At 42.6% G+C, this 14,972-nt stretch overlaps 1 protein-coding gene across 1 annotated transcript in view; it reads left to right on the top strand.

Annotated features, from left to right (window-relative positions):
• The window catches only part of LOC137868879 (transmembrane protein 132C-like), a 122,761-nt gene extending 115,703 nt beyond the window's left edge, over positions 1-7,058 (top strand). Inside the window, 2 exon segments of the mRNA XM_068705884.1 lie at positions 4,018-4,209; positions 4,708-7,058. Coding sequence (XP_068561985.1) covers positions 4,018-4,209; positions 4,708-5,790 — 1,275 coding nt within the window. The 3' untranslated portion in view covers positions 5,791-7,058.
• Positions 7,059-14,972: the final 7,914 nt, after the last annotated feature.

Raw genomic sequence — 14,972 nt, 5'->3', positions numbered from 1 at the left:
TCAATCTGGCATTTACAAGATAGCACAATGCGGGACAACACATTGCTGAAGCAGTGGACCGGAATCCTAATCTGCTTCTCTTTACGTATCAATAGAACAGCTGTGTGCACCGCAGGAGTGGCGACATGTGTGTGAGATAGAGTGGTGTTTCCCTGTTGGCCTGGACACGCTTTAAATGGAAAGAAAAGTGACTAGAAAGATGTATGTGTGTGAGATCGACTTGTTTTAAGCCCGACGCTGATGAAACGGGAAACTGAAAATGTGTGCAATTTTTGATTGCTCGTTTTTACTTCAAAGTTATCATGTGGTAGATTTACATCTTACTGATCTGTGCAGATGTTATACAGTGGAATGAAGGGGGAATGGCACTATGGGCCATTTAACAAACTGTATTTCAACACTTGTTAACAGACTTAAATGCTCCATTTTCAGCACCAGATATTAATCCAGAGCTGATTTTGACACAGTCAGCTCAGACCGATTCCCCTAGTGTACTGTGTGCATTATTGCACTAGTTCAGGGGGTGGGTTAAATTACGCAGACCAGCTTTACAAATGCTTATAAGCATTTGTAAAGCTTATAAGACGTCATAAAAGACTGGGTCAGAACGGTTCTGAAATCATTTCTGGGCTGAAGCTGCAGGTCATTTTGAGGCTATAGTTTGCATTTGAAAGAAATGTGGGCACTTCTAGAAGGGCTGTGGCATTAACGCCTGGGATTTCTTTCTTTTTTGGATAAAGTATCTATCAAAAGCGGTGCCGATCCTCTTTGTTTTCCTTCATTCCTTCATTTTGGCCGCGGTGATTTCAACCCATTAGAGAGATATATCATAGTAATGAAGGAATAATGTCCTCTCATTTGTTTTCTGTGAAGAGCAGCTTAATCTAGCTCTTACACGGGGAATTATAATTGCTGGTACCTATAATATGTGGGGCTGAACGATTTGGAAAAACACATTGAATTATTTCGAGCGATAATGCAATGAAGGTAGGATTTGGGATATTAGAGAAGTTTGCATATGATGTGGAGGTATTTTGACACACATTTCTCTTTTAACAAATATTTTGGAAAATCCAAGTCCATTTGCAATGTTGATACACTTTTGAATAATTGTGCAGTCTGATAATCCTCTGAAATGAAAATGATGTAATGAGCATAAAGGTTAGTTGTACTCAATGCAGAAATGATTTGATATTTAATGTATCTTGTGTCAGCTGTGTTTGGTCTTTGGTGTGCTGGTCAGGTGGACGGAGGAAAGGTTAAATCACTCTGAATGAAAACATGCTCTTGATTTAGCACAAAGCTTTTGCTTTAATCCAGAGAAATCATGTAAACACTGAGGGGAATAGACAAAGCAAAGCATGAATTCAGCTCCGTGAACCACTAGGGTTCCTTATTCCAAAGGTTTCCTCATTTTCCTGAAAACAACAAAAACCGTATTCAATATCACCATTTCCTGTGACCTTTGTTTCTCCATATTCTTTTGTGAGTGACAGCTGCACGCCTGCCTTGATTGGCTCCTTCTAGGCAGGATATTATAAATACTGCAATATCCACGCAGGGAAACATTGGCCTTTTAGCAACACACAGAATGGGCTGGGGCTGTTCCATGATCTCACCGTCACAAATCACAAATGACTTGTAACAAGAACAAATATTTGTTTTGCATTTTCTGATATTTGGTCCTAGACTATATTTGTATTCAAACATTGCATAAGAGGAAATGTGGAAAGAACAAAAACTGTTTTTTTTACTTGTTTTTCCGAAATTGATTTAGCATTATTTGCATTTGTAAATCCATTAATAAATAGCTCAAAGGTCTTATAAGACCAAGCTGTTGTGTGACATTTTCCAAAGCAAATAATTGAGTACATTGTTGAATATCTTTAATAGAGTCTTTAATATAGTTTCCAATCATTTAAGTCCAGTCTGGATACTATTGTGAGTACACCTTCTCTCTACTAATGTAACCGTATTACATACATACATTATCGTTGAGGAATTGTGAAAAGCATCATGTGAACTTGAGAGCTCCTTCGTTAAAAATGAGGATTTCTGCCTCAATCATCCCAGTACCAGTAATACAGCAGCGATTTCCAAAGGCTTTGAATACATAAAATATTAGGAGTTTTATTTTTGATCAAACTACTCAGAATTACAATAAATGACTTGGATTTGACAATTAAATGAAAGCCAAGGATTTCAAAAGGCCACTGAGGTATTAAACGATTCCATAGTGGCCATAGAATTGGTAATGTGATCATTAATATACTGGGCTGCAAGTTCAATGGTGTACCAGAAGAAAAGGAATGAATCAATTTCTTCCTCACATGTTATGGATAGACTACTTGCACACATTTTGCCAGTAACCTTTGTAGAAGTGTCAGTGTTGGTTGGCATTAGGCTGGATCCTGGTGCACACAGGCTTTTGTGGGGTCGGGTAGTGAAAGCCCTCTGAAATTTGGAGAGAAATAATACAAGAGAAGACAGCTTTGAATAAAAAGAGGGAAGCCTTGAAGGGGTCTTTAATTGCTCTCTGGTGGTGGAATGAAGCAAACCTGTAACTTGGTGTGAGGAAGGGTTGTATCTGGGCATTACTGGTGAGGGAATCTCACGACTGTGGATTTAGGCCAAAGGCAGGCCCTGCTATCTCTCTAATGGGTTTGAGGAGGGAGACGACGTCTCTGAATAATGAACAAAGCACTCCGGTGAAGGGGCGGAGAAGGGGTCTGACCACTTCTACGGAATCAAGGGAAGGAGCCTTGACATCTCTGAGAGGAGAGTAGCACAACGATAAAGATAAAGATACGGACATTCGTTAGTGTATAGTCTCGGTTAGGGTTATTAAGAGGCTTCTTGTGGAGAGTTCTGGAGGGGTTATAGGTTGTGCTTCCCGAGATCTTTAGAGGGGAAAGATTCTTTATGAAGTTGGGAAGTGTCTCCTGATAAGAGAAGATGATACAGAACCTCTTGACACTGTCAGACAATCCGTGTGCTCGCTTAATAATCGGAGTGAAAGTCATCACCAGTCTGCCCAGTTTAACCTCTGCACTCATCTCAGAGGTGAGGTTAATAAACCATACGCCCATGTTGTGAGACTAGGATGATTTTAGCCGTGCGAGGCAAAAGGGAAAATGAAAAGCGGTAAACCATAGGGAGGTAAACAGGGAAAAGGGTCCGTACAAATGAGGCAGTGATAGGCGCTGACAGTTTATTACGGCTGGCAAATGCGGCCATGAGGGGGCGGTTGGAGGAGAGACTGAAGCCCTAATTGGAGCGGATGGGAGGGATACTCATACTCATAACAATAATCACAACTATTTACACGCTTACGCCTCTGGCACCTCAGGGAGGCGGAGAATGTGTTAGCGAGGCGGGGTTTGTATGTTTGCATGTGAGGTTAGAGGCGTTATTATGTTAGTGTGCGTTCGTTTACAGTGTGTCACAATATTTCTCCATCTACGCACGTGGTCTCGGTTACTAATTAGAGATTATCATACAAAGGATGTGGCATTTTTTTTGTTCCATTCTTTTACCCATGACCGCGGCCGTTCCCTGACTTTAGCTAAGTGCTTATCATGGCACCCATGTTATCACGTTACCCGTACCGAGTCATCCTACTGTCTGAATAACTAACTACTACCAGGATTTGGTTTTTGAAAGCTCAGACAAATGATGCCATACTGGCAGTAGCAGCCTTTTCCTTGAGCATTGGTATAAATATATGTATTTTTGTGTTACATTTGCGTTTTTCTTTAACACTTAATTTATAGTTTTGGACTAAGGTTGCATTTCATTAGTTGTGGACCACTGGAAGAAGGAACTACAAAGGCAATTCTTGATAAAAAATCTAATTAGAGTGCATGCTTTGGCTCTCAGGGATTGGACATCTTATCATCTTTAGAGACATCATTGTCAACAACAGTGGTTTGTTGGCTCCTCCTCTTCAGTCACAGAAACAGTCATTTTGGGTCTTAATAGACCAACGCGAGCAGCAAGTGTTTCTGTGTGTTGCAGGTGCTCTCCCCTCTGACATCATCGGTCCTGGCCGAGAGGAGCGTCAGGGTTCTGGATGACAAAGTGAGCGTGACGGAGCTGGGGGTGCAGCTGGTCTCTGGACTCGCTCTGTCCCTGCAGCTCAGCCCAGGGAGCAACAGGGCCATCGTCGCCACTGCAACCACGCAGGAAGTCATGGAATCACTCAAACAGGTGCTAATCCACGGCGTCCAAATATCTTATCTAATAATATCTATCCACAAGAGGATGGTCTTTACTGTATTAGCACCCCACATTGTATTTGGCTTACAAGTTAAGGGCTGAATCAGAGCTAATATGAAGTCTACGATATGTGTTGCAATTTTCCTTTTATAATTAATTCACTCTTGATATAGTGAAGCCATCTCTTTGATTTGCATATACAACCACTGAACAGCTCTGTTATTCTCGTAATTAGAATTTCAAATGGGAACGGCTTCTGTCTCTTCCCTTGGAGAGAAAAGAATATTTGGCTTTCGGGATAATAGTTTCATTTCCAATTGAGCCTTTTCTACTGTAATTAAGGCTCACTTTTTTCTTTCCCCATGTTCCTTTGTTTTATCCTACAGTCATCCTTGTGCATCAATTGAAAGTGAGATCACAGATCACTGAGGCACAGTTATTTTTGTTGCTATTGTAACGATAACAATTTCTGTTTGTCTGTTTCCTTAGGAGTCGCTTATCAGCGCTTGGCTCCAGTTCAGTGATGGGTCCATGACGGCGCTGGACAACTACAACCCTGCCCATTTTACCCTGACAGCCACCTCTTTGGATGAACAGGTGGTGGCGGTGCAGCGCAGTGCAGCATGGAAATGGCCAATCATTGTTGCCAAGGGGGAGGGTCAGGGTTTGCTTGTGCGTGTTGAAATGAGCCCGTCGGAGGTGTGCCAGAAGGGAAAACGACGCACCATCTTAGCGACTGGAATGGCAAACATACAGACGAGGTTTGGTCAGCCAGGGGAGCAATACCGACAACCGGGAGACCGGCGAACACGTCCTGATCCTCCGTATTATGGCGGGTCTATCGCTGACGTGGAAACTGGGTTAATCAACCGTGGAGCCACGACAATCAGGGGCCATGTCCCAGTGAGACCTAACGGAGGCCGTCTATCAGCGGACAGCGGGGCCAGGGTCCCAAATGAATTCTCTGAATATCCAGACCAGGCAGACCTGCCTCGTAGCCGCAGCACCGATGACGACTTGTTACCATCCCGACGAGGCCTGACAGACCTGGAGATCGGTATGTACGCCCTGCTGGGAGTCTTCTGCCTGGCCATCCTGGTTTTTCTCATTAACTGCATCTCCTATGCATACAAGTACCGTAGCAAGCAGCTGTCCCTGGAGGCCCCGGAGGCAATGCCCCATGCCCACGACTGGGTTTGGCTGGGCCAAGACGAGGGGCTGTGTCTGCAGCAGCAGCAGCAGGACGAGCTGAGCGGTGCCCTAGAGGAGGGTAGTCAGTTACTGAACGGGGGCATTCAGCGTGGAAATATTGGTGTTGGAGGCTGTAGTTCGAGCGGGAGGGATCACAGGAACGAGTCCCTCAACTCACCCACCACCAAGAGAAAGAGGGTGAAGTTCACCACCTTTTCCAACGTCAAGTCCAGCAATGGATGTCCTGTGCTCAGCCCATTAGCACTTGTGCAGACCAGTGAGATAAAATGGGTATGTCCGGACATCGAGCTTGGGGACTCACAGGATCTTAGGAACTACATGGAAAAGCTTAATGAGAATGCAATTAAGAACACTGCGTAGGAGGTGCTGGGTGTTTTCAATGGACTAAAGAGAAACTCACCTGAATGCCTTCAGAATAAGGAGGGGATGAGGGTTGGAGGGGGAAATGGAAAAAAAAAAAAGGGGGTGCAGGAAAGAGACTGGGACTGCTGATGAACTGCTTCTCGTCATAGCAACAGGATAGTCCGCTCAGCTTCTGTCATTTCCATTACTCAGAGAGCGTTAGGCAACGGACCACAGTGAGACATGGTTTGCCACGAGGGGAAAATGTGATCTTGATATTGTTGCTTAACTTTAATGTATGTTGTTTGTCTTTACTTGAGGTTCAGTTTCCTTTTCAATGCGCCATCTACTTTGTTTTACCTTTTCTTTATTAATTCATCATATTTTACTGTTGTGTTTGTTGTACTTTTTTGCGCTTTCTTGCTTTTTTATAAGAGTTGCTGTATGCTCTGTACCACATGTCAAGCAAAAATAGATTCTAGGGGAGAAGAGTTAAAAGCAATTTTGTATTGTTGTATAGTTTGATTTGGAGGTATTATATGTATAGTAACATTTTGTAAAGTGCCGTTTGGTTTCGGTTTAGTTTCGTTTGTAGCCTAGTTTTCGTTTTTTGTCTTCAGAAACCAGATCCAAGCATGATGTTATTAAGAGGAGGCATGTGTGTCTGATCTGGTCCCTGAAATGACAGGATGTAGATAACTAATACCAATACCTCTGGAGACATGTCTGTTTAATATTATTGCATTCATTCATCCTGGACCTGAGCTTTGGGTTGGTTTCACTATGTTGATACTGATTTAAAGAATGTCAGTTAGCCCGTACACCTTAACCCTGCTTATGTTATCGTTATTTTTCATGGAGCCATACTTCACATAACACAGACTTCTTATACTACTTCAAATGCTAATATTACAAATTTTAAAAAAAAGGCAGTAGTCACAACAGAAAAAACCACTGATCACCATCAAGAAAATCCACAGACAATCACATGAATAATGTATGGTTCAATCCCCTTCATTTATAACGTTCCATGAAATCAGTCCACTTTACAGTTCGTAAGGTCTAGGTGGAGATCTGTACACATAGTTCATTTCTTAAACTTCTGTATATGACATTTTGGATACCGTTAAAAGCGCCATGACAGTGAGTGACAAACTGTGACGTGAAAGTCTCACCCCTTCACTCTTTTGACTTAATATGTCGGTATTTGGTCAAGTCCATCCTTTTCTATCTCTGTTTTAAAATTGGCTGCTGGACTAATTAAAGCTGGAGGTGACTCTTCTCCATCATGCTGCTGTGTGAGTCATTGGTCTGGCTGTTGAATTCTTCTGTTGGTCGCCTTTAAATTTCTTATGCAGCGTTCAGTCGTACTCCGCCCTCTAGAATTATTATAGGATCATTTTGCTAGGTAAAATTGTGACGTGATGACATTTTGGACAGACATGGATATAAACTGCAACATGTCTGCTTGGTAGAGGCATACAACCGCAAAGGCCGTAACGCCAGTTTTAAAAATGATGCATTCTGGGAATGATTTATTGGGGTTGTTGCACCCCACACTGCGATTAGATGAAAAGCGAAAAGGCGAAAGAAACTGGCATCTGATACGAAAGTTCAACAAAGTGTGTACTTAATTCCGAGAAACTATTAAAAGCACAAACAACCTTAAAGTTGTCATCTCAGATTCCATCAGTGGAGGTAAAGAGGCAGTGAATGGCTGATATGTATACAAAGTCAAAATGATAGCCATTCAAAAACAAATGCTGTTTTCAGTAGAGGCAGGAATAAAGTAAAAGAAATGTCATCACCATCATTAGGCACTATATAATAATACCTGAGTAACAGTTTTGTATCATAAGCAGCTGTTAAAAAAGGTTCCAGATAAGTTCTCCAGAGCTTTAAAAAGCCGTTTTGCACAGGATCACAGACACGCTCCCCTTTCTAAAAGGGCAATCTAATTAGAGATTACTTAGTTCAGTCTTATTACATGTTAATGTGGCATTTCCTGAGCAATTTGTCTTGTACACACTTACGGTAGCTTACCTATGAATCTACTCAGATATAATTTGCACCCTAATTAAAGCAAAGCCAACGACCTGTGCATTGGAGATGTGCCCGGGTTACCGGGAAGTCTAACGCCCGTTCCACACTGCCTACCTCTACCTTTCAGAGACAGCGGCAAGGTCCAGATCGAAGTTCTTTTTCCACTCCATCCAAGTGTTCCTGCCCACACAGGGTTCCGATCCAATACTTCTTTTGTCCTGGATATTACAGCTACATACACACTTCGGGTACATTAAAGTTATTTAAACCAATCCAATATATATATATATATATATATATATATATATATATACATACATACATATATATATATATATATATGCTTGACAATTGAATAGTTCTGTATTGCATTAAGAAAAAATTGTCCGTCTGTGCTGGATACGTTGACACACCATGCACCACGGATGACAGCGGAACACTATAGATGCCGAGATTTAAAGCAGGAGATTTCACGACAGAAGGAGCACAGCGATGTTGAGGCTCTTTGGTTTTATACAAACCTGCCTCAGGAGAGTGCTATATTTTTTGATTTGTCAACAAATCTCAGTAGATGTACAAAATAAAAGCCTGAGCAACATTTATATTAACATACATCTCTACAAAGTACTGGTGATGATGCGACGGTCAAACAATAAATCAAACATATTTTGATGTTTTAGCTATGATTAAAAATGGAGAAGGGGTCTACTGTTTCCAGCTCTGCTACAGTGCAAACACTCCTTTCTCTTGCTCTCTGCTTTGTTTGTATTTAGCGGCTATTTTGTTCAATTGCAGAGCTTATAATGTAAGGTGGTTTCCTGTCACAACTAAAGCATCGGTAGGATGGAATGCTAATTTATGACTGAAACTCCTGGTTGCAAATCGTCGACTATCAACTGCCTTTAGTTCCCAAAAAGCGACTTCCCGGACTTCTGACAGCAGTGTCTCAGACAACACAATGTCTCTGTGCTCATCTGCATCGATGAAGAACGCAGGACTGCCATACGTTTCCAAAGAAGATTGCCGTACTCAAAACAACAAGAACTGCACCGGAAACGAGTTGTTACCTCCGTGACAGACTCCCAACGCCGGTGAGTCAGCTAAGAAAAACTCAACTTGACACGATTTAAATGAACAGCCGACTCTGAATGACACCGCGACTTTTCCCAGACTCACTGAAACTCAAACAGTCAAGACGTGTGTGTGGTGGCTGGGATTTCTACCTGTATTATGAAGAATTTGAGCCAAAAGAAAAAAAGGTAAGACAGGCATGAGGAATGGAGCAAAAAGGGGGGCGAGGGGGGGGGGGGGGTGAGGACATCTAAAGAGACATTTCAACCGTTGGTTGTGAGAGCAGCTGCTATCAGATATGTTAGCCTTAAGTCAAAACACACTGCTTGCAAGGTGCTATCTAATTATTCTACATGTGGAAGTCGATGCTGTTTGCAGAGGTCAATCATTTCATTGAACAGCTTTTAATGGCCTTGGCAAACTGGAAGCCCAGTTGTTTAATAGTGGACCACTGCCAACGGTCAAAAGAGGGATAACAGGTTTGGCAGACTTTGATCGTTGAACACATGGCTCAGCCAAACCTGTGGTCTGAAAGGGATCCACTGCGTCGATGACATTGATCTGTAGGTATCTAGTCAGGACAGCTGGCCTCCAACCAAACGTTGGAGTTAAAGTACTGATGGATCATTATTGGTTCAGCCTGCAACACCCATCAAGGCCGAAGATGAAGCAACCTCGCTCACAGCAGCCTCATTGCCACCAAGAGAAAACATCACAGCCACTACGTCAACATGCTGAAAACCAATCCCTCCTCCCTGCCTCACTCGATAAAATAGAGCTCTGCCATGTCGTTTGCCTCCGCCGCAAACAAGCGCGTTCTGTGACACCGACCTAGACGATAATGACGACGTTCAGAACGAGAAAACAGCTCTCTCCCGTCTGTGCTGGTTAGACTGATGAGGCCAGCGGAGGTCACCAAAACGTTTGCCTCATCTCCCCTACCTTTCCTCTTTCGGGTTGTCTCCGACAAGCTGAGATCACAGATAAAGGAACTGGATGGGTTGCAATTGGATACCACTGAGTTGCAGTGCCGCATCTCTAAACACTGCCAGTCATATCAACGCAAAGCAAAATCTGCCAGGCGCAGACAAGAGAGAAGATGCCTAGGACATACACCTCTACTCCCCCCAGTATCCTCCATGTTTCCTCGGTTGGGCATGGATCCTATGGTAGCCGCCATTACTGCCAAGGAGTAGAGTAGAACTAGATGCAACCAACTCACACAGCAAATTCCTCAACCATGATGTCCTGGTCAGGTACAATCTGTCCTCAGCCCTGTCAGAAATAATCTGAAACTGGCCCTGCTTAATGTTAGGTCTTTAACAAAACATCATTTTTAATTAACGATCTTATCACTACTTTTAAACTTGATTTGATCTTTTTAACAGAAGCCCGGTTCGTTGAAAGTGGCAGTGCAACTGCTCTTATTAAATCAGGCCCTCCTAATTTCAATTTAACAGATGTAATCAGAGGTGAAAGGAGAGTAGGAGGAGTTGCAGCCTTATTTAATGACGCTTTCTTGTGCATTTGTACTGAGCACAAAGACGGGCCCACCAACCGGCCTTTCTAATGTCTCAACTGATCTTAATCAATTCTGTGTTTTACCTGATTTGTCGTTTGCTCCTAAAAGTCCACACCAGATCGACTGTTGAAAAGTGTTACCACAGTGAGGATGCTGGTGCACTATCTCTGCATACACTCGCCTTGCCCTCCGCGAATGACCTTCTAAACAATTTAAATTACAGAATTGCCATTAATGGCATTGTATTTGCTGGGGTTAAACAATTTAGAACTGAGAGGGACTTATTTGCATCTGAACACCTTATCACTGACAAATGGAATGATTTTGTTGACTTCTTCAGTAACGAAATTCAACCGTTAAAATGTCAATGTCCTGCCAAAAAAATGAATTCCCATCTTCAATCGCAGGGAAGGAATACGGCAAAATGGACACGGTTTGATGCTACTGACCACAGCACTGTGGAGGAAATTGAGCATCTTGCATCGTCCACAGTACCAGCTGTCTCGATCCTGTATTTATTTCGTATTCATTTCCTTTAAAACTTTGTCTATTCTTTTATGCACTTTTATGCTTTATTTCTTTTAATTTCCTTTGTTTATGAAGTGTGCTATACAAATAAACTCTCCTTGCCTTTAAACTCACAATATCTATAACATATTTTACACATTTTCTAATATGGTCTGAGGCCTTCTGGTGGTGTTCATTACTCATTTCAAATGGAATTTCTGCAGCATTCAAAAGGCTTGGTTGAAGCTGAGAGTGTGAGTGACTCAGATCAATTGTGTCAGATTCTGGCCCCATTATCATTTCCCTAACTATCGTGTATCTCCCCCGATTTCTTTCTCTCCCATCTCTAGCTTGTCTTCCTCCAGCAGGGTCAACACTTGCCCCCTGACCTTCCTTTTTTACTCCCCCGGGTCATCACTAACTGTCCCATTTTCTGCCAACTTCTGTCAACTCCTCCCTGTAATCAAGGCTGCAACCTATCATCTGTAATCATTCACTTAGAGACCGCTGCAAGAAATGATGCTTTTTTTTCCTGAAACTGCAGCTTGGTGTTCTCCTAACCTTTAAGTAACGACTCGGTGGACATCCTTATCGCACCGGACCACAAACAGCCCACTCTGCCCCACTGAGATTTTTCTCCCCGCTACGGAGGCGCTCCAAACTGCTCCACTTGCCTTTCACTCCTCAGTCTCATCCCTCTTAGACTTGTGCCTGTGTCTTCAGCAATGAACTGCTAGGTATTCGCCTTGCAGACATGAGGATCTCCGGATCTGCACTTGCACTAACTAACTATCTGACAGCTGCTGTCATGTATAATGGAACGGAGCCTTGTAGCCATTACAAACCATCTTCACTGACATCCCCCATGCCAATACATTACTGGTTATCCTATTTCACAACCTCCCTATACCGTTACTGTGCCAACAATCCTCAACGCGACCTTTACTCCTTTCCTTCTCTTCTCCATTCCTTTTCTCGCAGGTTGGGGCGCGCATCGCCAATTACACTCCTGATGTCACCTATCAACCCCTCAAGCTGACAGTTGCCCTTCATCTAGGGTTTACACTCATTACCTTCTCCAGACCTGCAAACTCTAGAGGGGTGGAAAAGGTTAGGAAAGACACAAAACTAAAATCAGGTTTTCCATTTGAATCCGCAAATGAAGCCATATCTTAGAAATTGCAACTTTAGAGGGTAAATAATCATAATAAACTTCAGGATAATAATGCATTTCATTGAAGCACATTTCACATCACAAAAGGGATTCAGGTATTTGTCCTACCAGGCTGGACATGCAGTATGCCCATATGGTGGAGAGTCTGGGTTTGAAATGAGAGGTCTTCAGTTAGAAGCTGCACACTTTCCATGCTTGATGAGGTAGGAGTCACATGTCCTCAAAAAGGTAGCTGAAAGTGTCGAATGTGGGAGGGGGATCGGTACGGAATCATATGTTCATTGCTATGAAGCGCTTGAGGTGGAAAGAAATAAGTGCTGCCCTTATTCACATGTTAAAGCCTACTGTATATCACAGCCTTTGTCTGAACATTTAATTGTAAAATGATACGGCTTTTGAGGCGCGGTGCAAAAAAAAACACCGGCTCTGTGCCTTTATGAGTCGCCTTCAAGAATCACCCAGGAGGGTACCTGCAACTTGTGAGACGTGTCGGTGCACAAAGAAAAAGAGTAAAGAGTACAACGAGTATAGTACTAGTATAGTACTCTGCTCACTTCTTGCATTGATGATGGAGAGGTGATACACTTTGTGGCACGCCGTAAATGCAGTCTGCTCCCTTCACTGCTGGGAAAGTGGAAACTTCTCTATATTCACCAAGGGTATTAGGCCTGTAAGCAGTTAAACATTGTTTGGGTACAAAGTCCTACTATATCCAATTGAGGGTCCATAGTCTTATGCTGGTTTATTCAAGGAAATAAACGTTCAAGGACCCCCAGGTTTTTAATATGGTTGTATTCGTTATCTCACAGCTTTGTGTTAAATATTAACAAAGACAGTTGTCAAAAATGTCCCTCCTCTTCAAATTCACAGAGCCAATTTCTTTTCTGCTGTCCGTTTCCATGACACATCACAATGAAGCATTGTTGCTCTGTTCATTAATTTAAGCCAGATTTATTTTTGGCAGCAATCCGTGTCCAGTCTACAAGATACAAAAGGTAAAAGGCTTTTTGCAGGACCTCTAAGTCTAAGTCTCTATTGTTCACGTGTGTCCACTGGCCAGTCCGACTCCCATTGGCATACTGCATGATTGTTTGCCATCGGGTGGGTGTAGATAAACTGAGAAAAATGATCCTGTGTGTGTGTGTGTGTGTGTGTGTGTGTGTGTGTGTGTGTGTGTGTGTGTGTCTGTGTGTGTGTGTGTGTGTGTCTGTGTGTGTGTGTGTGTCTGTGTGTCTGTTTGTGTGTCAAATGTGATTTATGGGTTAGACCGGTGCAATTAAAATAGGTTTGAATGTGGTATTGTTTACTTTATTCTGCTGACATTGACAGCAAATGGTAAATGGACTGTACTTGTAGAGCGTTTTTTCTGGTCTTCCGACCACTCAGAGCGCTTCTACACTACATGTCATCATTCACCCGTTCACACGCTGCAGGAGCAAATTTTGGAGGTCTTGCCCAAGGACTAGCCGGGGATCAAACCGCCGATCCTCTGATTGAAGGACGACCCTATTCTACCTCTGAGCCACAGTTGCCCTCCAAACGAAACTCTCTTTTCTTTATTTATTTGTTGAAGACGCCTTTTACCCGGCTCTGACTACAAATGTAAAAACAATTCAGGGAAATGGATCAAGCCTTAGAGAATGTCACAATGAGAGTCTTGATGCAGCCTGGAAAACAACGAATAGTTCATTAAAGGAAACGAAGCATGGCATTTTCAGCTGCGTGCCGTTGATCATTGGAAATCCCTATGGCGATGGCCTTATTGAGCTCCAAGTAGAGATGGTAGCTGCAGCCGTTAATAGACCCCTTCCACTAAATATAAAGCATCACTTCTACCCTCTGGGATGTATTTTTCGCTTATTTCATCTCTAATGGTGTTTTTGTTTTTAGGTCTGTGTTTTCCAGCGTCTTTGGGGGGGATTGTGTATTCTGGGTCCCTGAAGTGATAATGACGGCTTGCTCGCTGGTTTCTTTGTTTCCGCGGCACAATGGCAATCTGACAGACCAGGCGTATAGAAAGGGAAAGTTCAGGAATCAAGACAACCAGAAACAGCTGTGGCTTTGCTCAACACCAAAACCTGAGTGGATAGCATTGTTGCTGATGTTTTAATAAGTTGCTTTTAATATTTGATATACCTAAACAGCTGCTCTGTTAAAGGAACAGTTTATTGAAAGAAATGTTAACGTCCCTATCAACTCTATCTAGCCCTGATCCTGATCCTAGGACTTTAACATCCTGACCTGATCTGTACTTATGCTTACTTAAATGTTGAATAAATGCATATCGGGCACAATAAATAACAGCCTACTTCATCTCATACCCCTTATTTTTCACAAGCTACTTGATCCAAATACTGAAGGCCCCGGTTCAAAGCCGTTACGTTTCTAAGCTTGAATCACTGATATGATTTCGACAGGGAGAATGATAGTCCTGAAGTTGACGTGACCCGATCCGCCAGAGAGGAGTTACATCACTCTGTTGGACGGTGAGCGAAGATTAGTGACGGTTAGTGACAGACACGCCAGCTTAAATGAGAAGCTGCTCCCAGAATGTTCTGTACACTGCTCTAAACTAATGATAATTAGTGTCGTGGCTTAGTGCATCTGTGCATTTTACCAACCTCACTGTGAAGAAGCATTCACCACACAGCACACTACTGTATACCCCATGGCCTGTGACATCCCCTGGTAGGGCTGAATGATAAAGGAAAAAAAATAAAAAATATTAGCAACTGATTTGTAAAAACCTTCAATCACAGTAGAATATTATAACTCTGAAACATCAAGCCTGTGAGAACATTTAATACAATCATTATGAATTAACTTGATTAAAATCTGAAAATAGAACAAAGCATGCAGATCAACAGGACTAGTGCAACATTG

This window comes from Cebidichthys violaceus, unplaced genomic scaffold (assembly GCF_023349555.1).
Source record: "Cebidichthys violaceus isolate CVI_PGR_0920_01 unplaced genomic scaffold, fCebVio1.0.p SCAF_12, whole genome shotgun sequence".
Lineage (NCBI taxonomy): Eukaryota > Metazoa > Chordata > Actinopteri > Perciformes > Stichaeidae > Cebidichthys > Cebidichthys violaceus.
This window is presented reverse-complemented; position numbering and strand designations above follow the sequence as displayed.